General features: G+C 40.7%; 1 protein-coding gene across 2 annotated transcripts in view; it reads left to right on the top strand.

Annotated features, from left to right (window-relative positions):
• pex14 (peroxisomal biogenesis factor 14) overlaps positions 1 to 25866 on the top strand; it is a 193024-nt gene that overhangs the window by 17039 nt on the left and 150119 nt on the right. For both annotated transcript variants that reach the window (XM_052039288.1, XM_052039289.1), the window contains one exon: positions 14302 to 14349. In XM_052039288.1, coding sequence (XP_051895248.1) covers positions 14302 to 14349 — 48 coding nt within the window. Of the gene's footprint in view, positions 1 to 14301; positions 14350 to 25866 lie in introns of those variants that run through there.

The raw sequence follows: 25866 nt of genomic DNA, 5'->3' as shown, positions 1-25866 counted from the left end.
GGACTTGAGGGCCTGAGTTATAGGGAGAGGTTGGACAGGGTAGAACTTTATTCCTTGGCATGTAGGAGACTGAGGGATGTCCTTGTAGAAGTGTGTAAAATAATGAGGGGCATAGGTAGCGTGAATGCACATAGATTTTTTTCCAGGGAAAGGGAATCAAAAACTAGAGGGCATAGGCTTAAGGTGAGAGGGGAAAAATTTAAAGGGACCTGAGGGGCAAATTCTTCATATATGGAACAAGTTGCTAGAGGAAGTGGTTGAGGCAGGTACAATAACAATGTTTAAAAGGCACTTGGACAGGTACATGGATAGGAAAGGTGTAGAGGGATATGGGCCAAACATGGCCAAATGGGACCAGCTGAGGTGCGCATCTTGGACAGTATGGATGAGTTGGGCCAAAGGGCCTGTTTCCATGCTGTATTCCTCTATGACACAATGCAAAGAGCTGTTTCAGTTTGCACACCAGTTTAAATCTGTGTTTCTGGCTCTTTACAGATTTTGTGTTTAAATTGTATCTGGTTTGCTTTTTGAATGAGCTTAACTCTGTCCAGTTGTCTTGTGAAATCTGGCACAATTCCTCAGTAATTCTTCTATCAGTTGAACAGGTGGTTGGAGAGGATGATATCACATGGGGAACGGTTAACAATCAGTCTTTTGCCTGTCGGTTATAAAAATATACACTATGCTGGATTGATATTTCTCTTCAGCTGTTGCAAACAGTGCCCATCTCTGGAGAATGCCGATAATGTAAACTGATTCCCCTCTCCTAGTTGTGAAGAGTCAGAATTTTGGGCCAGTGGTGAAGCAATGGCACTTGCCACTCACCTTGAAGACTGGCAGAAGATGGAGTAGTCTGATGGAAGCTTTGCCGTTCCCAATACCGGCCCCAATTGTCATTTCAAGGAGAGCCCTGGCAGCCAGCAGTAGTGATGACACCAAGTGATGAGGGGGTAGAAGGGTGGGTTGGCAAGTTTGCAGACGACACAAAGGTCGGTGGTGGTGTGGAAGTGTGGAGGATTGTCAAAGATTGCAGAGGGACATTGATAGGATGCAGAGCTGGGCTGAGAAGTGGCAGATGGAGTTCAATCCGGAGAAGTGTGAGGTGGTACACTTTGGAAGGACAAACTCCAAGGCAGAGTATAAAGTTAATGGCAGGATTCTGGGTAGTGTGGAGGAGCAGAGGGATCTGGGGGTTCATATCCACAGATCCCTGAAAATTGCCTCACAGGTGGATAGGGTAGTTAAGAAAGTGTATAGGATGTTAGCATTCATAAGTCATGGGATCAAGTTTAGGAGCCGTGAGGTAATGATGCAGCTCTACAAAACTCTGGTTAGACCACACTTAGAGTACTGTGTCCAATTCTGGTCACCTCATTATAGGAAGGATGTGGAAGCGTTGGAAAGGGTGCAGAGGAGATTTACCAGGATGCTGCCTGGTTTAAAGAGTATGCATTATGAAGCAAGACTAAGGGAGCTCGGGCTTTACTCTTTGGAGAGGAGGAGGATGAGAGGAAACATGATAGAGGTGTACAAAATATTAAGAGGAATAGATTGAGTAGACAGCCAGTGCCTCTTTCCCAGGGCACCAATGCTCAATACAAGAGGGCATGGCTTTAAAGTAATGAATGGGAAGTTCAGGGGAGATATCAGAGGAAGGTTTTTTACCCAGAGTGGTTGGGGCATGGAATGCGCTGCCTGGGGTGGTGGTGGAGGCAGGTAAATTGGTCAAATTCAAGAGATTGCTAGATAAGCATATGGAGGAATTTAAAATAGAGGGATATGTGGGAGGAAGGTGTTAGATAGTCTTAGGCGAGGTTTAAAGGTTGGCACAACATTGTGGGCCGAAGGACCTGTATTGTGCTGTACTGTTCTATGATTCTATGAAACTGGCTGGGCAGCCAATTGCATTACAGTATTCTCCTTGATTACAGCCACCAAAGTTAAAGCATAATCTTTAATTAACTTAAACATAGTGTAGATCAGCATTGAAATATGCACATGTAAAGTCATAGAGATACAGCATGGAAAGAGGCCATTTAACCTGCTGAATCCACACTGGCCATCATCTTTGTTAAAAAGAGGTAAGAATTTAATGTAAAATCCATATTTGAAATATTTATGTGAGCAGGTTTACATTTTTTTTGTGTGAAGTTAAGGACCTGTTTACGTGCTGAAGGACTCTGATTCTAAGGCATAATTACTGGCAAACGTACTATGCCTTTGAAAGCTCAGCTTGGACCTTTGTGCAGCAAATTAAGTTCTTCAGGGCCTTTTGTAGTGGCACTACTTTGTAAATAGCTTAAATTTATTTCAATCCAAATGATTTCATTTGATTCTGTTTAAGAAGGCTGCAAACTGTAGCCTGGCTATCTGACCCGGGCTGAGTGGGTTTGGGTTCTGTGCATATTCTGTCAAAACATTTGCGTTCCTACCTGGACATAATAGCCTGGTTCAGTCCTTTATTTACTAGGAACTTGTGACATTTTTGTATGAAATAAATCAAAATTGCAATGTATAAATGCAGCAACGATTGCCAGCATTCAAAATGTGCTTGGTGAGTTAGTTAAATGGATATTTGGCGCCACCATGTGGTGCAAGGAACAAACTTGCAGACCTTTTTGTTTAGAAAAGAACTATAGAATCTATTTCAGACTGGGAGTGAGGGGTGTGGGGAAGGGAAGCCAAATTTTTGATAAGATTATTAGAAATTTAACAGATGGTATAGGTTCTGTATTTTTTGGTGTTTGAAGATTTACCAGTATATCCTTTCTGTGCTAGGTATTTATAAAATTGTCTTCTGTAAGAATGGGATTACTTTTCCTTTGAATATTCCTTAACACAATATTTTAGACTGTAGGATAGGACTATCAAAGATTGCAGATGGCCTGTCCATAGGAAAACTTTTGAAGGGTGACATTTTTTCAACTTATTACACTGCTTGTGAATCATTCCCTTTATAAATAAAAATATCATTTTCTTTAAAGAGGGAACACTTGGGAAAATAGAAAGACATCATTCTGACAAAATCATTGAAATTGTTCCAGTTACATCTTTGTGGATAGAAGTCCACTGTAGCCAGTGTATTTTTATTGGCATACTGACATAGCAGGTGGACACATCTCAAATCTAGGTGAAAATTGGTAAAGTACAGTAATTTACATCTTTATCAGAGATTCATGCAAAACCTGTGAATGCGACAAATCCTCAAAGCCAGCAACTGCTGGAGGTGAACCTGTTGACATGTGAAGTGGAAAGATTAGTTAGTAGTGAATAAGAACTTAATACAGAGCTTCCAATCAAGTTATCTCTTTCAGATGCTGGTTGGTGTTCCACCAAATTGGTACCTTGCTATTTAAAGCACCTTAAATCTGTATCTCTTGGTTATTAACCTTTTAGCTAAGGGAGGTTCACCTTGCCTAAGCCTCTCAGTTTTATACACCTTAGTCCTGGGGTGCCTGAGATTTTCAGCAAAATGCAGTAAATAATTTCTTGACATGTATTCTCATTTCCACATGTTTAATACTGCATATTCTTCATACTATCTTACAATATTAGCAGGATGCCATCTGGCCTATTGAGACTGTCAAAGTGATCCCATTCCCCCTTTTTACTTCCCTGTAACCTATTCTTCCTCGGGTGTCTTTTAACTTCCTTTGATTCTTCAGCCACCTACCTGCCAATTAACCTACTTACCAACACGCTTTGTGACATGGGAAGAACCTGGTTCATGTGGGGGGAAATGCACATGTCACAGCAAAACGTGTAATCTCCACACATACGGTGCCCAAGGTCAGGATCGAACCACAATTCCTACAGCTCTGCCCAAGCTGCACTAACTGCTCCACCACTTTGCTGCCCTCAACATCAGTACTCTGCGTTTTGTGGCAGTTTTTGTCATCTAATAAACAGCTAGACTGGTATGGAACATGAAACTCTCCTATTCTTGTCTAATATTCATCATGGATTAAAAGTGAATGTTTATAACCTCTGCCTTGCTTTTTTCCACACCCTCTTCCCTGTGTTGTTAACTGGCCAGAGGTTAGAAGGTCAGACTTGAACACATGTAATAATTGAGTTTATTTTCTCTATCTCTCTTTGTTATATATGTTTTTGGAATAATCTGTAGTCCACCCCCTCACCTAGAGGGAAACCTTTTCACAGAAACAATGGCAATATACTCCTTTGTCTTATTGAAATGTCCTGTGAGCATGGGATGCTGTCATTTAGCTTTTTTTTTGACTGGCTGGTCAGGAACTAAGTTATCTTTGGACTAGTTCTGGTGAGCATGTCCATGTCAATAAATAAGTTTGTTGCATCCAGCAATTTGATGAGGGATAGGAGGAGAAACCAAAATAAGCTAGTTACTACAAAACGGACCACTCTGCATTGGCTCGTTAATGTGATGGATGAGTCAAGTCGCCCAACTCAGCAGAGCTCATTCAACTCACTTCCGTCTTTTCCAATCTGATGGAGGAACTTTTCAGCAATATCCCATTGAAGAGAAATTGATCCACCCGGATTGGAATAAAGAGCAAATGTATGTGTACTATGCATGGTTGTACCATAGATGAACGTAGCAGACATTGTGCATGCAGGAAGGTCCAAACAACAATCAATCCTTGGTTGATAACTAAGTATCAGCCAAGCTCATTTTGTCATTGGAACTTTGTTAGATTCATAACTGATAAGAACTTTAGAAGCCCCAGAAGAAGCCTGCACGGGGATTGAAAGTACTTGCAACTTGATAGAGAGTGAGAATGAAGAGAACTTAGTGAAACCAAATCATGTTTCCAAATTGCAGGAGAAAATGGTGATTATTTCAAAATAGTCTAATGCAAAACAAAGTAATAACATTGGAACTTGAAGCGTATGAGATTGCTGAAACAAGCCTGGATCCTGTGTGTTTGCAGTGGCATTACAGTGTCATCAAGAAGCAACCCTTCAAAAGTGCCCTGGTGAAAGGAATGCTTCTAGCAGTACTCGTGTGAAGCTGACATCCCATTTTGCCATTGCTAGTATTAATGGCCCTTCTGATAACCCAAATGCCCCTATTTCCTACCCAGTCCCTAATAATGGAGAAATCCCATTGAATCGCAACTTTTCACTTGTGTATCTTCAATTTGTGTTTTCCAAACTACTGTACATACACCCATATTTTAATATTACCTTTCATGTCCCTTTTGGATATCCAAAGGGCTTTTCAATCAAATAAGTGTTCTTGAAGTACTTACTGTTGATATGTAGGAAATGTGGTAGTCATTTCATACACAGCAAGCTCCGAGTAGCAGCATTATGAAATAACCAGATGATCTATTTTCATAATGTAAACTTGGACAGAAGTATTGCCTAGGGCACTGGGCACAAGTCCCCTGTCCTTTGAAACAGTACCATGTCTTGTTCACCTAATGAATCCAGACAGGTCCTTGGGTTGATATCTTATTCAACAGATGTGAAAATTTGTATATGACCAGAATCCCTGCTCAGCTTTTAATCTATTCCATAGATTTACTAACATAGGATTATGTTGTATCATGGCATCAATTTCCATTGAAATTGATTCTGTAAGAAAAATGTGATATTATAACATCTCACTGCACCAGAAAAATTAAATAGTTGTAAACAACTGTGATTTAGAGTCGATCATCTTTCAGGTTCCTAATTTTTTTTCTGATTGCAAAGGCTGGTGATTGAAAGATTGCGTATTATGAGGGAGAAGTGAAATGGGAGGGACGATTGATCTTACCAAGATGTCAGTGCAACAACCGACATCAATTTGCATCCATCCTTGCATACTGTCTTTAGGCTGGGGATTTCATAGAGTCATACACACAGGCCTTTCAGCCCAACTGGTCCATGCTGACTATGTTGCCCAGCGAGCTAGTCCCATCTGCCCGCATTTGGCCCATAGCCGTCTAAACCTCTCCTATCCATGTACTTATCTAGATGGTTTTTAAATGTTGCTAATGTGCACCCTCTGTTTCTCCCCCCGCCCCCCCCCCCCCAAACCACTATTTCTGGCAGCTCATTCCAAATACACACCACCCTTTGCGTGAAGAAGTTGCCCCTGATGTTCCTTTTAAATCCCTCGCCTCTGATCTTAAACCTATGTCCTCTTGTTTTTAGCACCCCCTCCCTGGGAAAAAGGACTGTGTGCTTTCACCCTGTCTATGCCCTTCATGATCTTGTATACCTCTATTAGGTTACCCATCAATCTCCTATATTCCAGTGAATAAAGTCCTAGTCTATGCGATGTCTCCGTGTAACTCAGGCCCCTAAGTCCAGGCAATATCCTGGTAAATCTTTTCTGCACTCTTTCTAGTATAATAACATATTTCCTATGACCAAAACTGTACACAATACTCCAAGTGTGGCCTCACCAACATCTTGTGTAGCTGAAACATAACTTCCCAATTACTATACTCAGTGCCCTGAGTGATGAAGACCAGTGTGCCAAATGCCTTTACCACCCTATCTACTTGTGACGCTGCTTTTGGTGAACTATGGACTTGCACTCCTAGGTCCCTCTGTTCCCTAACACTCCCCACGGCCCTACCGTGCACTGTACAAGTCCTACCCTGGTTTAATCTCTCAAATTGCAATACCTCACATTTATCTGGATTGAAAGCCATTTGCCAATCCTCAGCCCACATACCCAGCTGATCAAGATCCCCCTGTAATTTTTCATAACCTTCTACACTATCTACAACACCATCTATTTTAGTATCATCCACAAATTTACTAACCATGCCTTGTACATTCACATATATAAATTACAAACAACAAAGGTCCCAGCACCGACCCCTGTGGCACAGCACTCACCACAGGTCTCCAGTCTGAGAAACAACCTTCGACCATCACTCTTTGATTCCTACCGTAGAGCCAATTATGAATCCAATCCGCTATCTCCCTCTGGATCACATGCGATCTAACCTTCCAAACTAGCCTACCATGAGGGATCTTGTCAAAGGCCGTGCTAAAGTCCAGAAATACAACATCCACTGCCCTGCCCTCATCTACCCTCTTGGTTACCTCCTCGAAGAACTCCAAGAGATTTGTCAGACATGACTTGCCACATACAAAGCTGTGCTGACTGTCCTGAATCACACCCTGTCTCTCCAAATGTTGGTAGATCATGCCCCTCAGAATGCCCACCAGACTCACTGGTCTGTAGTTTCCTGGCTTGGTTTTGCTATCCTTTTTGTATGGTGTGTCTAAATGTATATTTTTAAAATAAAAATTCATCAATACATCTATTCGTGTGTGTGTGTGTGTGTGTGTGTGTGTGTATATATCTATCTATCTCTCCAGTACTCTGGAGCCTCACCTTTGGTGAGAGATGAAGCAAGAATCTCTGCAAGGGCCTCTGCAATTTCCATCAGGTCCGAGAATCCACCAGATCAGGCCCTGGGGATTCATCCACCTTAATGCCTCCAATACCACCTCCCTGTTAATTCGTATGTGGTCCAAGACAACACCACTCATTTCCCCCATTTCCTTAGTTTCCATAGTTTTCTCCACAGTAAAAGCTAAAGAGAAATATTCATTAAAAATCTCACCCATTTCCTTTGGTTCCACACACAGTCGACCATGCTGATCTTTAAGGGGACCTATACTTTCCCTCGCCACCTTTTTAATCTTAATATACCTATAGAATCTCTTGGGATTTTGCCTCACCTTGCATGCTGGATCCTCCTTGTTTCCTTTTTTTTTGCCCCTCATAACTTGTCTCATAAGTTCACTCCTACACTTTATAGTCATCAAGAGATCCACTGGTTCCCAATTGCTTCTGCTCAGTGTGCGCCTCCCTCTTTTTCTTACCCAGAGCCTCAATATCTCTCGTCAACCAGGGTTCCTGAAACCGACCAGCCTTGCCCTTCACACTAATTGGAACATGCAGGCCCTGAACTCTTGATGTCGTATTTTTGTGGAAAATATTTCCAAGAAGGTACCTCTCATCGTTTTGTTTCCACAGTTCCACAGTTTTCTCCTCCTGCCCTGTAGGTGGTGCCTTTTGCCCTAGAATGGTGGCTGGCTGCAGTGATACTCTGATTGTGATCTGCCCACAGAACAATGGGCAATTAATTCTGTGTAGTTTTTGCTTCAAATCATGTGGCCCCCACTGAAATTAGAGACATGATAAAGCTTGTGCCTGGCTGCTGGCGCATAGGTGTACTGAGCAGACATAGTGCTATACTTGTCGCTTTGTGAGCAAGTAACCTGGAGCATCAGGTAATGATGCATTTACCCAGTACGGCAGGTAGCAATTTTTTTTTGGCATTGCACTGACACTACACAAAATTAGGGTCATTGCAAAAATGAAATTACTTCAGAATACCAATCCTGGAATGTTAACTTGGAAATAAAGATTTGACCTTATTCCACAGAGGGAGGCCTGGCATTCTTTCTCGACTTCATTCCAGTATAATTTTGGCCCCTAACTCCAAGTCAGATTGGATTTACATTGACTCAGCACCCTTGGTTGAAGCAATAAAGCTTTTCACCAATACAACCTAATTCAGCACTATTTTCCATTGTTTTTGAGTAAATTATTAACACTTAATGGCCTCCTGGAAGGTAAAAAATATGCATCATTTTTATTAAATACATTCTTCACTGTATTCAATTAAACCTCTTATTAACATTGTCTCAGCACACTGTCAAATGATAAAGGAGGCTTCCTTGTGCTTGTACAAAGGAAACTTGAATACGTGGCACAAACAATACACATCGGAATACCTGGAATTATGACAAATGAACCATCTGTGATCAAACTTGTATAACCCATTTGTGTCCCCGGAACTGCATTTGCTCACTTGAAGATTTTATTTTCTGTAGATTGATAGTATGCAACCTTGATTGGCCTTGCACTTCCTGTTTTGGCGCATTGTGAAACTGCATCTTGCAGAACATTTGTTACATAAAAATTGGTCTCGAGTTATTTCAATCAGCAACAAAGGTAAAGCATTGCTGCCACTGAGTTTTCCAACACCACAGTGACTTAGTTCTGAAATTTGCATTTATGGATCATGCGATGATGTAGTTTCATTGTTCACGTGCAGGCATACTGTAAATAGTGGGAGATCCTCTCTTTTGATACCAGTTATAATTAAATCTTTTTTTTGACCTCATTGAGGATTTCTGTTATAAACACTGGAAATTTTGACTGTTTTCTTTTGCTGCACGATGTGCACACCAGCAGTCTCTGTTCTGAGCCTGTTAACTGCCACGTCACCTCAATATACTATAGCAATCCCCTGATGATAAGGATGAGTTGTCCCAGTCTATTAAATGTTGTAGCTGGGGAGTTCTGTGGGAGCAATCAGCCAACATGTGTGGTATAAACACACATACACGATGGGCTTACGGAAAAAACAAAACACCTGTCAGTGAAACACCTGAGGTCACTGTTTGATTTATTTTTTCAGTAAACTTTGGTCTCCTGTACTTATTCTCTGAGTAAAGTTGCTACTGTGAAACCACTCACCCCACTGTCACCCCGTGTATAGTTCTCAGCGCAGAAGCAGGCCATTCAGTCTGACTGGTCCATGCTGTAGTTAATATTCCACACAAGCCTCCTCCTCACTACTTCATTCAATCCAATAAGCATTTCCTTCAATTCCTTTCTGCCTCATGTGCCCATCCAGCTTCCCTTCAAGAGTATCTGTACTCCCTGACTTAACTATAGGTTGTCCCTGGGTTACGAATGACCGACTGGTGGACACCTCTACATTCGAATGAGTTCCCATAATATTAAATTGTAAAAGTCCACACACATGCCTTCATTCCTATGGATGGCAGAGCTAGTTTCCTCTCTACCCTTTTAGTAATTGTTTCTTATCAGTGTTTTTGATGCCAGTTATTACAATATTATGGAGGTACAGTTACCATAATGAGTGATTTTTTTGTTTTGGTATATTTTCCAACTTATGGACAATCGACATATGGACGCCTGTGTAAATGGAACCCATTCATTGCCTGGGAACAGCTTGTACGTCATGTGAAAATGAGTTCCAGATTCTGATCACACTTTGGATTAAGTAGTTTCTTCTGAATACCTTATTGAATTTTGTTAAAGACTGTCTGTTATTTATAACTCCTGGTTTTAGATTTCTCAATCTTTTCAGTTTTGCCTGGGGGTTGGTGACACACTCTTGCATATTTCCAAGCTACTCTAGTGCTGGTGGCCACTTCTGAGCTCTACAAGAGTATTATAGATCCTACTGGAACTTGCTTCTTCCAAGTAAAAACTACAGATAATTTGTAAGCTTTAGTTGTGAATCTTTAAGATTCTGACTAAACTTGTATGTTTAGAACTGCTGCCTGTGGCTGTCTGGCAACTGCAGCATGTTGTCTTGTGGTCATTGTCCCTGCTAAATCTTGGATCTGTCTAGGAGATGGATTATGCACTCCACAATGTGCTCCTTCAGACAGGAATTGGGAACTGATCCAATTTGGCCATTCTTGCTGATTAGTTTTGCATGGTGTAGCCAGCCACCTTGTCAAGTTGACAGAAGATCTCATGGTACTTTTTGCAAATGGAAAAAAAAGTTTTAGTCTTCTGAACAGTTTACACTTCAAGCAAAGCTACCAAAGCTGATTTTCCAGTTTGTGTCCTAACTGTCTGTAGGTCCCTGCTGTGCATATGTTGACTACTAGATCTCCTTCCATTTCAAACATTCTTTATTAGTGGGAAAGCATCCTGAAGACACAACGTGAATGTAGGTTCTTTTGTTTTCAGGGTTTTTAAAAGCTTAACACAGCAGCACAGAATTGAGCTTGAATTGAGGAGCAACAGCTGATGGCGAGGTTGGGGACAAGTCGGAGTGGCTTTGGTGGGACCAAAGGTGTTACTTTGCTTCAGGCTTGGTTCTTATGCTTGGTTGCAGATTATTTTCTTATCCTCTGCTAGCAAATGGTGAACTTGGGAATTCTAGACGTACTTCTGCATATGTAATTAAGGAGTAATTACAAGGAATGTGGGTTTCCATGGCATGGATGACTTCTCAGAACTAGGTTCTTCAAACAAGAAACTAATTTGCGATTTTTTTTGTGCTTGAAGACAGATGCCTGATGTTCAGGGAGATGTATATACAGTTGCCTTGAATTGCTCCTTTTGTAGTATTTATCACTTTGAATTATATATTTATTCCTCATTACTTTTGTTTTTTTTAGCACAGCGCCAGTTGAAATTTTATGAGTCTCATTGTAGGAGCTCTGAAATGGGTAACCTTTAAGTAGAGCAATGTTTCTGTTTTGTTACATAGCAACCCAAGTCTGTGTAGTTTCTCAAATTGTTAAATATACATGGTGTGAACAAAACCTTCCATTGCAAATGACACATTGGAGCCATTTTTGGGCAATCCAAAGTGTATGAGTTTGTTCAACGTAACCCAGAAGTTTGGACATCTTTCTTCTTGGACAGTGGACAGTCTCTTGAGATCAAGGATGACTTGTAACCACTCTGGTGTTGTGGGTTCCTAAATAGCTAATAGGCCAATGAGGGAGCCACGGACTCTTCCACAGGTGGGGTAGGAGGTGGCTGATGGGGCGGGTGGGTGGGTAGCTTGTGAAGTGGTGTGCAAGTGCTGCTTCCGCCACTTGCACAGGACTTCCATGTGCTGCCAATGAATGGTCTCAATACCATTGTGAATGCTGATTTTCCACATTAATGGTAATGGGCCAGAGGTTCCCAGGAATCAGTGGGGACGTTAAAGTTCTTTAAGGGAGCTTTGAGCACATCCTTGAATCTTTTTGTCTATACACCTGGTAATCTCCCAATGTTTTGGGAGTCTGGTGTTGGACATGCAATGATGTGACTGGCCCTGTGTAACCTACTGAGACTAACCACGGCCTCAGTGTCAGAGCTGTTGGTCTGGGAGAGGACAGTGACATTGGTTTGCTTATTCTTCCAATGAATTTGGAGGCTTTGGCAGAGATGGTTTTGGTGGTATTTTTCTGGTGCCATGAGATGCCTGCTGTTGGTGGTGCAGGACTCTGAAACATATGGAAGGGAATAATAAGTTCAGTAGAGGATAGAATGATGGAACTATTGTAGCTACAGTCATTTTTATATAGATTTAAACCTGGTTCTATGACCTTTCATTAAGCACATAAGACCTGGGCTCGTGGTAATTGCCTGTGCAAGATCTTCGGGAATCGAAACCAAAACAATTCCAGTATGAATATAATGTGGTTCTTGTGATTTCTGGGTTTCTGATGTTTGAGTCAAATGTGATGGGTGAGAGTGGTCAGTCTACTATGATTTTGACGGGTGCTGGTGTCTATCAAAATCCTTTCTCTTTATTCACATGAATAACCAAACTAGGTACATTTGATGGCAAATTATAGAAATGTGCTCCACTTGTCCATTTTTGCTTAGTGAATAGTTTAGAAGTGATGCCAAAATGTTGAGTGTTAAATGTAAGTTGTTAATTGGTATCACAATATCAAGGCTTAACGTATTCCTAGCTAGTTCCTGTGCTTACTAATTAATGGAATTAATCAGGTTATAGTGAATAGGTTAGCATCTTCACTGGAGCAGTTGACACAGATTTGATAAGCCTCTAAAATTACTAGAGTTCACAGATATTTATGCCACAGATAGTGGGCAATCGGCCTTTTGTGCCTGGAATGGGTGTATGAAAGAGCAATTATTCTTAATACTACATCCCTACTTTTATCTGTTAGTCTAAGTTTTTGACCTGTCCAATTCACTTTTTCAAATTATTTGTAGAATTAGTTTCCATCACCACCTCAGCAAGAATGGTACACAATTCTGAAAATTTCACTTAAAGTTATCATGTCAGAGTAATTACTCAATTAGTTTTAAAAGCCGATGTTTCAAACACTGTAACCACAATTTTAGAAATATATTTAGGAAAACGATATAACAGGAGAATAAAAAAAACTTGTGGCACCAGTGAGAATTGGATATCAGAAAGTACCATACCTGATCCTCTGAAAATAGGAAATGTATTAGAAAAAGCAGATCCATAGGGAAAATGGACTAATGTACCTTGGCTTTCTTCAAAAACTGTTGGCTGCAGTCTGTGGAGGGTGGGGAAAGCTAAACAAAACATGTCCCTTGCACTCTGTTGAGCAGCTTTTAAGTAAAAAGTACAAATTGAGCAAATTGTACAGCTGTAATTAATGTGAGCATTTAGGACCGCTAATCTGTGTGAGCAATGATTGAGCAGCTTTTGAATGTCTTTGATATTGATTAATTCACTTTAACTTCAAACTAAATAGCAGCAAATAACCATAGGAGTTTGTACAGTGTTTTGTGTGACTGCTTTAAAAATTGCAAACTCCCATTAAGGCTGAGTGCATGGGCAGTTTGGAGAAAGTTATGTGCTTCATTTGATGCATACTTGTCCACACAGAGATTGTTGGTGATGCTGGATTCAAAAGCGTAACCATATCCTCTTCCAAGTTCTTTTCATTTCTTCCTTAGTCTTAGATTTGATAAACACAAAAAGGCAGAAGGAAAATAAGACATGCTGTGGTTTTCCTAGCAACTATTCATTGCCTTATTAAGACATGAAATTCTGCTTAAAATAAATAATGAGAAGCCTCTTGGAATTACCATTAAAGTAGAATTAATCCTCGTTTGGTATCAAAATGTTCAAACCCAACATGTTTATTCTTACTGTGTCTGGGTAATGTAGAGATGAGTTCTCACTTGTATTTGGCTCATTTGGTGTTGCAAAAGGTGGTGATGTCACTGAGCCATGTACAAGAATGCTTATTCCCAGTTACTACTTCCTACAATAAGCACAGTTAGTCACCATGGGAAGTGAAAAGGTAGTGAGTCTTGGTGTGGAGTTTAAATTGTCACAGGCGGTTCAGGAGAACATGCTGATGTCTTAATGTGCTACGCCATAGTAGTGGTGAGGTGAAAATTTGCAACAAATTTCCCTTTGCTGCATTCTCAGTTGTTGCTGGGTTGCCTTATGTGAATTATTAAAGACTTTTTGCAGAAAAATGGAAAAGAACTTCTAAGCTGAATCAGCCTGATCCATTCCCAAGTTACTTGCAAAGGTTAATAGAATAATGGCAATATTGTAGAAGATGCAAGTACTGTCAAAAAGGAAGAAACTGGTAAAACTAAGGAAAATGGAGAGATTCATTGTCTAGAGGCAGGGTTCCTGGTTCAATAATACTTTCAATTTCCACCCAAATACTTTGTCCTGCCTTCGCAGAATTACATTGCTAACTTATGGTGTCAATTAGGATGATGTAGTTCAGTTTACAAGCCATCCAGTAGATGATGCTCTAACCTAATATTTATTCTGTTTGCAGTCAGACTCGCCTCCGGGGAGGGAGGAAGGTGTGCCAAGGGAACAGCTGGTAAGTCGTCAAACATTCTCCAAACTGTGTTTATGGAAAGTTTTCATGACAATAGCCTACTCATAAACATAATGTTTTAGATGAGAAATTACTTTCTCGAAAATTCCACAGAACTTTGAGTCTTTATTTACTCTGTGCCAATCTAGGGAAAATTGTGTTATGCAGTTGCAGGGGACTTAAACAGGCACTGTTGGTTTATCTACAAAAACAAGTTGTGACATTATTGAAGCTCCACTAATTTTGTTTTATTCAGACAAGAAATCTGTCTGCCACTGGCAAAGAATGCATTTACTGACTACCACTAATTTCCTTGATGGTGCTGCTGCCTTGAACAGTTAAAATCCTGTGGTGAAGGTACTCTCACAGCAATATAGGGTAGAATTCCAGGATTTTGACCCTGCAGTGGAGGAATAATTGTATTTCCAAGTCAGGAAAGTTTGCAGATGGGATATATGTTTATGCTGCCTGCACTTATCATGGTAGCTATCAGTAGCTACCCAACTTGATTGGCAGAGCCATGGCACATAATGCAATGATCCTCTATTCAAAATAAATGGTTAAGCACATGTGGGGCTTTGGAAATACTACTTTATCAATAAGCTTTCAGAAATTTAAGAATATAACCTTTGGATGCTGGTTGGCCTATTTCTACTTTCAAGAAACAAAATAGGTTGAGAAATTTATATGTTCTCTACAGAAAATGTACCTTTTGGGATGGCTTGACATTAGATAGTGATGTACAAGACCAGCATAAATAGCTGCTTTGCAGTTTCTACAGAGACCCTTGTTCCCAGGCACTCAGCTAATTTCACACTTTGCAACAAATCTGGAATTTGGGAGATTCGGATAAAGTGAGTACACTTAGTGGACTGAACGGCTTTTTCTCTTCCACAAACAAAATCAGAAAATGCTAGAAACACTCGGGTCAGGCAGCATCTGTGGAAAGAGAAACAGTTAATATTTCAGGTTGAAGACCCTTTGTCAGAACTGTCCCTTCACCTTTTCTCTTCCACCTCTTGTTAACTTAAACTTGCAATACATCAGCTTTGAAATTGTGGTTGTTCTTGGAGCACATCAGGGTATCTTTAAATCTGTTTGTTATGATTCCTGAATTCATTATCTCCAGTTTTTGTTACTTTTCTGAGAATTGATTGTTTATTAATGTTTATCTTATTGACATTAGCTTGCATTTCAGCCCAAGCAAATAACAGTTAACTGCAATTGTCTTATTTTTTTAAAAATAAAATTGCATTAATAAAGAATTAGAAGGTAAAATTATAGGGTTAGGGCTTGTATTGTTCTTCACGGATGTACCGAAATAACAGGATGTAGTTCATGTTTGTAATTTTTTTCAAGTGGCTAATTCTCATTCATTAGCTTAGAGATTGGTTTTCTGCAGGAAAGGACGGATTTGCATCTTGCCTGGAGGTGGGTACAGATTAAATAATTAATTACTGGTATTTTCTTCTGCCTTCTAATGGTCTTTGAAAGCAAGACATTCATAGAAGCTGAGATTTGTTCAGCAACCATTTTGATGACTAACATGCAGTACCAGGGGTAGTGAAAGGCCTGGGGCTTTTTAAAAATTAATTCTAAGGATGTGGGTGCCACTGGCAAGGCCAGCATTTACTTTCCTTCATTTATTGCCCTTGAAGAGGTGGTAATGAACTGCCACCTTAATAGTGGCGGTCCTTGTAGGAAGTCCTGAATTTGGTCCCACAGTGCTCATGGTAAGGAGTTACAGGATTTAGTCCTGGCAAAAATGAAAGAAAATGAGAGGTTGCCATGTTAAGTTGGCTTGTGCATTGGAACTGAATTTCAACAGAAGGTGTTTAATGCCCCTTGTAAGAAATAGAAATACTGTTGGATTGGCCATGCTAAGTTACTACAGCGTATTTTGAAGAGAGTGCATAATGCAGCTATGACGTGCTGGAAATTGATGAAATGAATGGTCATAGAGGTGGAGGGCATGCCAGACAAGTGGGCTGCTTTCATCTAGGTGGTGAGTGAATTGAGGAAGAAACAAGAAAATATTGAATAATTGCCTTTTTAATACTGTAGTTATTACTAATCACTGTACAAGACAAATTTACTTCCTACAGTTTGGGCAGGTGACCCTTTGAGTTTGGGCAGGTGCAACTATTGTTATGCATAGCTTTTGATGTGTTGTATAGTTCGAATGCTGAACTAACTAAATGACTGGACATTAACACCCCCATTTTATAGTGTGGGTCTGCTTGAATTTGAAGAGTAGTCACTTATAATGCCTTTACGTGGAGAGGTTACGCACAAGGTCACAGGGAGAATGTGTAAGCTCCACACAGGCAGCACTAGCAGTCAGGATCAAACCCAGGTTGCTGGCACTGTAAGACAGCAGCCCTACCAGTTCCCACAAGATGTTTATTTACCCAATTTCCTCCAGTCTGAGGAGAACTCCATATTTGAAATGTCAGCGATTCTTCTGTTCACAGATGCCAAAGGACCTCATTGTTTTGTAAGCATTTTATGGTTTTGTTTTGGATTTACAGCATATGCAATATTTTACGTTATTAAAATGAAAATTACACTGCAACATACTGAAAAAAGAAACACTCAGTGCAATCTAGCATCCCTTCACTTTTTTTGAAATCTTTGTCTCATTCTAAACTGCTTTACTAAACTTCCTATATTTACAGTCATTACCCTGCAAACTCTCTTAACTTCTTAGTCTTTATGCATAACTTTTTTCTTACTACTGGTGATCTATAATATATTGCCAAACTTGGTAACAGGTTCCTTGCTATTTCTCAGTTCTACACATCTAAACACTATCACCACGAAAACCTTTCTGCTCTATTTCTGTATTCATGTCATTAATGAATGAAAGCATCCTCCTCCCTTTTCTTTCTCCATCTTCTGACAATTGAATAGTTAAGAATATTTAGTTCCCAGTCTTGCTCTGACTGAAACCAACTTTCTATAAAATCAACATCACCCTGCTTCCTGTGCCCTGCAACTAAACTAATACTTATAGCTGCTGACCACATTTAGACACTGCAACCTCTTCATCAATCCCGTGCAAGAATATGATCCACAGTAAATGCCATTTCTTGAACAAAAAGCCACAGTATTGATGGGGCAAGTATTTAGGAGGGATTCTTCATGGGGTGGGGAATTTAACCATTGGAAAATGGAGGAGTCCAGTTGCCTATCATAGTAGCATCTTTATTCAACAAGATGACCTTAGTTGTATTGTGCTTCTACTCCCCTCAAGTGTGCAGTAGATGCCGCCCGGCATTCCTGTTTCCACCTCATCTGATTTTACTGTCTGTACAGTACTCCAGTGCGACTGTTCCATCACGTTGCCTCTGAGCCATATGGAAACTATCATCTTTACTGGTAGTTAATTTCTTCAACAAGCACTCTGAGGCCAGATAGTTCCCAAACCATCGTGCCTTTTGCACTCTCGTGACTCACTTTCCTTTTGCACTCAAATTACCAACAGGTTTTCTGCCAATTGCGCAAACCATACATGAGATTTGGCCAGGAACATGATGACCATACCACCATAATGATCTACATGGATGTGATTCCTATTCCGTTGTAAACTGCCTGAGCGAATCTGCCCCACGTTTTCAAGCACTATCTCCATAGTGTTTATCCTACATGCTCCTTTGAAAGTTAGGCCCAGCATATCAAATATATTTCTCTGTTCTCTCATTAGCCAGTACGCAGCAATCTTGCAAAGCATGGTCTAAAAATGTGTGAAAATTTCACCCTTTTGCCTGTGTTTTTAGCCTGACCACATATTCACCTCTGTCTATATGTGGCAAACTTATAGCTCTTGAGTTTCCAATAATGCTAGATTTTCACATCCTTTTACAAGACCCTGTGTGCAGTTCGTGGCACCACTCTCTCTTGATAAGATAAGATATCTTTATCAGTCACATGTACATTGAAACACACAGTGAAATGCATCATGTCTCCAAAGCTACTACCAGCAAAAATACCATGTTCTGCTTCATGCATATTGCTGCATTTCTCCATGTTGTACCCCCCTTGAGGACCTAAACAATGTTATTGGCTCTTAGGAACATTTCCACTTGTTCCATATACAAGGCAAATGGCTAAATGCATTCAAACTCTTGAGCTGGCTGATGTATCTGGCGTCCACTGCCTGCCACGTTTACTACACCTGCTTTAAGAAGACCACTATCATCCTGGTACCTAAGAAAAACAAGGTAACGTGGCTCTGACATCCACCATCATGAAGTGCTTTGAGAGGCTGGTCATGGCACACCTTAACTTCAGCTTCCCAGAAAACCTCGACCCACTGCAATTTGCCTACCGTTGAAACAGGTCTACGGCGGAAGCCATCTCCCTGGCCCTATACTCATCTCTGGAGCATCTGGACAGTAAAGACATCTATGTTAGACTTATTTATTGATTACAGCTCTGCCTTCAGTACTATAATTCCAAGCAAACTCATCACCAAACTCTGAGACCTGGGAATCAACACCACCCTCTGCAAGTCCCGATCGACTTCCTGACTGATGGACCGCAATCAGTAAGGATAGGCAGCAACACCTCTGGCATGATTATTCTCAACACTGGTGCCCCACAAGGCTGAGTCCTCAACCCCCTACTCTACTCCCTATACACTCATGACCGTATGGCCAGATTCTGCTCTAACTCCATCTACAAGTTTGCAGATGATACCATCGTAGTGGGCTGTATCTCAAATAACGATGAGTGAGAGAACAGGAAGGAGATAGAGAGCTTAGTGACATGGTGTCATGACAACAACCTTTCCCTCAATATCAGCAAAACAAGAGCTCGTCATTTACTTCAGGAAGGGGTGGTGGGGGGGGGGGGTGGGGTGGTGCATATGCAACTGTCTACATCAATGGTACTTAGGTCAAGACGGTTGAGAGCTTCCGAGGTGTGAACATCACCAATAGCCTGTCCTGGTCCAACCACGTAGATGTCACGGCCAAGAAAGCTCACCAGCGCCTTTACATCCCCTTTGACACACATCAATTTTTATTGATATACCATAGAAAGCATCCTGTTTGGATGCATCATGGCTTGGTATGTCAATTGCTCTGCCTGGGACCGCAAGAAACTGCAAAGGGTTGTGGACCCAGCTCAGCACGTCACAGAAACCAGCCTCCCCTCCATGGACTTTGTCTATGCTTCTCACTGCCTCGGTAAAACAGCCAGCATAATCGAAGACCCTACCCACCTGGGGCATTCTCTCTTCTCCCCTTTCCCATTGGGCAGAAGATACAAAAGCTGGAAAGCACATACCACCAGGCTCAAGGACAGCTTCTATCCCACTGTTATAAGACTATTGAACAGTTTCCTAGTACGATAAGATGGACTCTTGACCTCACAATATACATCGATGTTGACTTTGCACCTTATTGTCTACCTGTACTGCACTTTCTCTGTAGCTGTGACACTTCACTCTGCATTCTGCTATTGTTTCATCTTGTACTACCTCGATGCACTATGTAATGAATTGATCTGTATGAACGGTATGCAAGGCAAGTTTTTCGCTGTACCTTGGTACAAGTGACAATAAACCAATTCCACTTCCTACTTAGAGAAACCTATTCCCTATATTCTTTACTTTAGACCACTATTCTGCTCTCTCTCAAGCAGCAACATCCAAAACTCCAGTGCAGCACCTAGAGGCTTTTTTTGTCTGCTGCTGCTTGGGTAAGCAAATTATGGTTGAGCTATCAACAAAACATCCTTTATTGAAAGCAGTAACTCTCAAATAAATTATAATCATTCCTTGGTTAATAAAAGGGATGCATTTCTGGAAAGCGTTTTGTTAAGTTGAACTTTGTTAATCGAAAAGATGGCACAAAATGCATTATAGGCATTTTGGTATGGTGTATTCCTGTGGGCGAAAAGTACATGCTATACTCATTATTGTGAAAAATAGATTGGTAAAATGAACACACACACCTCAAACAGCTAATGGTATAATAATGAAAATTCATAAATCAAACTCCTCAGTTAAAAAATACTTGTTATCTCGCATAAATGCACGACTCAGATGCACTGTCTGGTACACCTACGCCTGCACTGCCTTTATTTTAGTCTTTCCTTGAGCAAGCAGTTTTCAAATAACTAATGTTTGCCCTTTACTAAATTTTACATCCAGTAACATGAGTTCTGAGGTGCATAATAAATACAGTGATATCCATATGAAATAAAGAAGGTTTAGAAAGCAAAAGAAAAACTTGTGGGATGGGGGGAATATGAAAGAAAGCTGATCAGCATAAAAAGAAATATCAGGAGGTTTTTGTCAGGGAATAAAATGTAAAAGGATAGTACAAGAAAGGTTGAGACCATCCAGGGGTGAGTAGGGCCATATTAAGAGCGAGATAATAGCAGAGATGTTTAATTAACATGGCAGTAGTTTATACAGAAAAAACTTAATGGATTTTTAAGAAGTGCTTGAAGAGGAGTATGAACTGGATATTTGTCATACTTGTAGGTAAATTTCTACGATATTAGTGAACACTGAAAACCATGGACTAATAAGAAACTCATTGAATTTGTAAAAAGGTCATGCTTAGCTAATTTTCAAAATATTTGACCAATTCCATTATGTAGGTTAAGGGAATGTGACTGTGTATATGGATTTTCAAGCCTTGTGGTTACCACAATGAATGAATAAGGCGGCTAGAAAAAAATCACTTCCAATGTTATTGAGGCATTGAATCCTTCATCACAAGTACGTACTGAGGCAGAAACTTTACATATACGTTGAATTGGAGAAACATTTGAAAAGAACAGATATCAAATGATACAGGAAAAGGGAAATGACTAAACAGCTCAATGTGAAGAGCTTGGATTGTCATTGAGATGAAGGGCTGAATGATTTTCTTCTGAGCTGTAAATGTTGAATTGATAAGTTTATAAATAGAAGTAAAAGGGTTCTGGCTGTGGGAGTGTGTTGCTGTGTAGAAGCAAATGCCAATCACTGTTATTATCAGTTTTACTTTGTAACAATTGTTGGCTTCTAACTGTAAAACATTTTGTTGGTTTCCACTAATGGCCTGGTTGATGATGGCATGCTGCCAAGGTATCAGAGTATGGATTTTCCTATTAACTGAAATACTGTTCAGCAAAAGGTTAGGATTTTCTAATATTTAATTGTCATTCAGATTAACTGGAGATCCCAGTTAAAATAGGTGGATCGGGAGGAAGGAAATGAGTGAAGAACCTGTTGGAGATTTTACTTTAATTAAACCTGGTATTCATAATAGTGTGTCACTTGCTGCAGGCATAAGTGAAAATGCCATCACTGCAGATGTGTTTAGTGGTCAGCAAGTAAATCCCAGCAGTGTGACAATGCTTGTGGAATGCAAGCAAAATTTTAAAGAATCGGTTCATGTTACTGTTACACTCATGGGTACAGGGCTACTTTTCAGGTTTATGTGAAAAACAGGACTGCAGATGCTGGAATCTAGATGAAAAAACAACAAGATGCTGGAGGAGCTCAGCAGGCCAGGCAGCATCCGTGGAGAAAACCAGACGGTCAACGTTTCAGGTCAGGACCCTTCTTCAGGAAGGAGGGTCCTGAGCCGAAACATTGACCGTGTGTTTTTCAACACCGATGCTGCCTGGCCTGCGGAGTTCCTTCAGCATCTTGTTTTTTTTCTTTCAGACTTACCTTTTGGGTGTGTAAGTAAGTTTTTGATACGTAACGGGTTAAGTACAGGTGAGGTTTTAAACACCAATTTTGCATTGGTATAGATTTAATCAAACACATTGGAGACCTGAAATGATGTCATTATACAAAATTTAATTAGCAGCAGACTGTAATGCTCAGTGAAGTGAAACTGGGTCTATGGTGTATGGGAGGGAAACATACTTGAATGGACCATATGGTGGCTTCCTGTCCAACATCATGTATTTGTGCAATTAAGAAAATGTATTATTGAAGGATGCCAGTCGAAAGCACTTTAAAAGACTAATGAAGGATCCAAGAAGACCAGCTGGTTCACTGAGGCTGTCCCATATGATCGTGATGCAACGGAGTGCCGTGATCTTATGATCAACCTACTCGTCAACCTCTGTGAGAGGCATAAAAAGGCGATTCTGTAAGTTTCCTAGTTTAGCAAAAAATCTGGGATATTTTTCTGATGCATTCAAAACAAGTTCATGAGGACGACTGTGTTCATGCATCATAATGTTTAGCACAATCTTTGGACAATGTGACATTAACTATGATCAGGAATTTCATCCAGCATACCTGGGCACTGGTGATTTAATCCATGGATCAGTCACCCTTCCAAAAGATTATAATAACTACCATCAATATCAAATATTCAGCCGATGAAGATGCAACTAATTTATTCTTCAACTCAAAATCAGCTTTGGACTAGTGTATAGTGTGACACTTCCTCAAACTCTTCCTCAGAATCTTATGTATACAATGGAAACTGGTCCTCTACCAGTCTAGTAACTCCCACAAAAAAAAGTAAAATTACTAACTAGGTTGTAAAACATAATGCTTTTTTGTGAAGCTATGTTCAGAGGGTTTGATGATAATACACAGCAGCCAACCTTGTTTTCTGTGTTGAATACTGGCACAGCCTGAACGTCCCTCCAGTCCACATCAGGTGCCGGGAACGTGCGGCAGGTCAGACAGCACTTGCAGAAAGAGAATGTAATGTCTCAGGTTAAAGCCCTTAATTAGAAATGGGCAAGTGATAAAATAAGTTAGTTTTAAGTTGCAGAGGGTGGGGAGGGATGGATAGGATAAAGGGAACATCTATGAAAGGGGAGGCCAGTGTTTCTCAGATTATCCTGATATTTATGAAGTTGTCTGATTAACAAATTAATGAAGACAGTGGAGAGAGAGAGAAAACAAGTTGGGGTACGTTAAAGAGGCAGAATGCTGGTCAGAGCTGATACTGAAACCCAAAACCAAAAGGAGAATGCTGGAAATGCCCAGATGGTAGACCACAATCTGTAGAGAGGGAAAAACTGTCGATATTGGAGATGGAGAAAATTATAGCAGAAATGCCCAATTCTGACGCAAACAGGAAAAGTGAGCTATCTTAAGTAGTTCAATTTGATGTTGTGTTCCAATGGCTGGAATATGCCCAGACTGTAGATGAAATACTGTTCCTCAAGCTTACATTTGGCTTCATTGAAACCGTGCAGAAAGCCACAGACAGGTAGGTAAGAGTGGGAGTGGACAGGAGAATTGAAGTTACAGACAAATGAAAACTCTGTGGCACCCTTGAATAGAGGCATTCTGCAAAGCAGTCACCCAATCTGCGTTAGCTTTGTGCAATGTAGAGGAGACCACATCATGAGCACCAAATTGGAAGAGGTGCAAGTCCATTGCTGCTTCACTGAGGAGGACAGTTTGGGTCCCTAGCTGATGAGAAGGGATGAAGGAAAGGGGCAGAAGTTTCGTCTCCTGCAGTTGCACAGAAGGTGCCATAATGAGGAGGGTTGTTGGCAGAGATGGAAGAGCACTCCAAGGACTCATAAAGGGAGCAGCCACTTTGGAATGCTGAAAGTGAAGGGAAGTGAAGATGTGTCAAATGGTGGAAGGTGAGATCCTCTTGCTTCGGCAGGGAGGGTGGGTGAGAACAGAAGTGTATAAAATAGATTTTAGTAACCTGTTAAATATGCAATGAAGTGGTTCACTGTACAGCTCACATTTCTTTGGGCCAGTGCCACAAGTTCTGGCAGTCCAATTGGTTTTTAGACTCATTCTTTTTAGTCTGTAGCTGCATTTCAGATTTTGAGTCCACTGATGCAATGTATCCATTTAAAATCGATCATATTCTGGGAACTAAGTTGAATTTGTCTGCAAAATCTTTCTGTGAGACTACAGTCCTTAATTTATTACTGTACATTCAGTAGATGTCGGTGTCACTGGCAAGACCACCATTTAATGGGCATTCATTATTACCTTGAATGTTTTACTTTGTAATTATACTTATCCAGTATCATAATATTGAACTTTGCAAGTTGAATAAGGTGTGCGTGTGTGTGCGCGCGAGGGGTGGAGGAGTTGGAAACACTTTCTGTAATTTGCTGCCTGGATTCTGCAGTCAAGGCAGGCGTGGTAGTGTAGCAATTAGCGTAATGCTACAACAGCACCAGCGACCTGGGTTCAATTCCCACCGCTGTCTGTAAGGAGTTTGTACATTCTCCCCGTGTCTGTGTGGATTTCCTCCGGGTGCTCCGGTTTTCTCCCACATTCCAAAAGATGTACGGGTTAGGAGTTGTGGGCATGATATGTTGGCGCTGGAAGCGTGGTGACACTTGCGGGCTGCCCCCAGAACATTCTACACAAACATATATTTCACTGTGTGTTTCGATGTACATGTGACTAATAAAAAAATCTTATCTTATGAATTGTGAAGCCAGGGCATTTGTTGCTGATTTTGAAGGAAACTGCCCCAAAGATCTGAGATGTGAATTTCCAATGTGATGATATTTAAGTCAAATGATGTTCAAGTATTCTCAGGCAGCAAATCAGGAAGTAAGTAGTACAGTACCTGCACCCTGTCTACAATAGCCATGCTGAGCTCTCAGTTGAATGCCATTTCATTTCCTCCATCTGCCTCCTCTTCTACCTCCATCTGTCATTTACGTGCCACTATCCTCCAACTCCACCCTTGCCTGGCTCAATCAGCCCATCATGCTTTACCCCTCCTCAGTCCACCATTCACCTCTGGCTCCTGTGCCACCACCCCCCTCTCCTCTTTATACCAGCCATCTCCCCCCCCTCCACTCTGTCCTGATGCAGGGTTTTGACCTGAAGCGTCAACAGTTCCTTTCCCCCCACAGATGATGCTCGACCCGAAGAGTTCCTCCAGCAGGTTGTTTGTCGCTCTGGTACACAGTGCAATTTGTAATAACACTTTATAGGGTGAAAATAAAAATTGGAACATTACCTAAAAGAATGGCAGAAGCTGAAATAGCATGAGCTTTTTAAAGTAAATTAATTTTATTTTGTTTTGGAAAGCAGAACTTTGAAAGAATTGAGGGAATCAACATCTGACATCCAACTCTCAATTTTTGGTGGTCAGAGAGGTTTCCTAAGCAGTAATTGTGGCTTTGTACACCTTGAAAACCAATTAACACCAAGTGCAACAAAGTGCAAGTTTTCCATGTTTTGTTTTACTGTGAGAATAGTTCGTAAACACCTGTTCTCCTCATCAATTCATTGATTGTGCTGGAGGAGGTTAGAAAGTAATGAACCCTGGGGGAAGCCAGGAATTCCTGAGAGCAGCTTTTGGATTTCTGTGTTTAACTGCGCATGAGCATGCTCCAGATGTTGTTGTCAATTTGAAGGAGTAATGAAGGCAAACAATGACAGTTCGCTATCATTAAAATGGTAGAATCCAGGCCATTACTACTTACTTGGCTGACAAGGTGGCAATAGATCATTTTGCTGGCAGGGTGTTAATTGATCTTGTAATGCACATTTGCACAGCTACAAAAAGCAGCTACAGGACCAGTGAAAGTTATTTTTATCACCAC

The sequence above is a fragment of the Pristis pectinata genome, chromosome 26, assembly GCF_009764475.1.
Source record: "Pristis pectinata isolate sPriPec2 chromosome 26, sPriPec2.1.pri, whole genome shotgun sequence".
NCBI lineage: Eukaryota > Metazoa > Chordata > Chondrichthyes > Rhinopristiformes > Pristidae > Pristis > Pristis pectinata.
The sequence above is the reverse complement of the archived record's forward strand: the minus strand, read 5'-3'. Positions and strand labels throughout refer to the sequence as shown.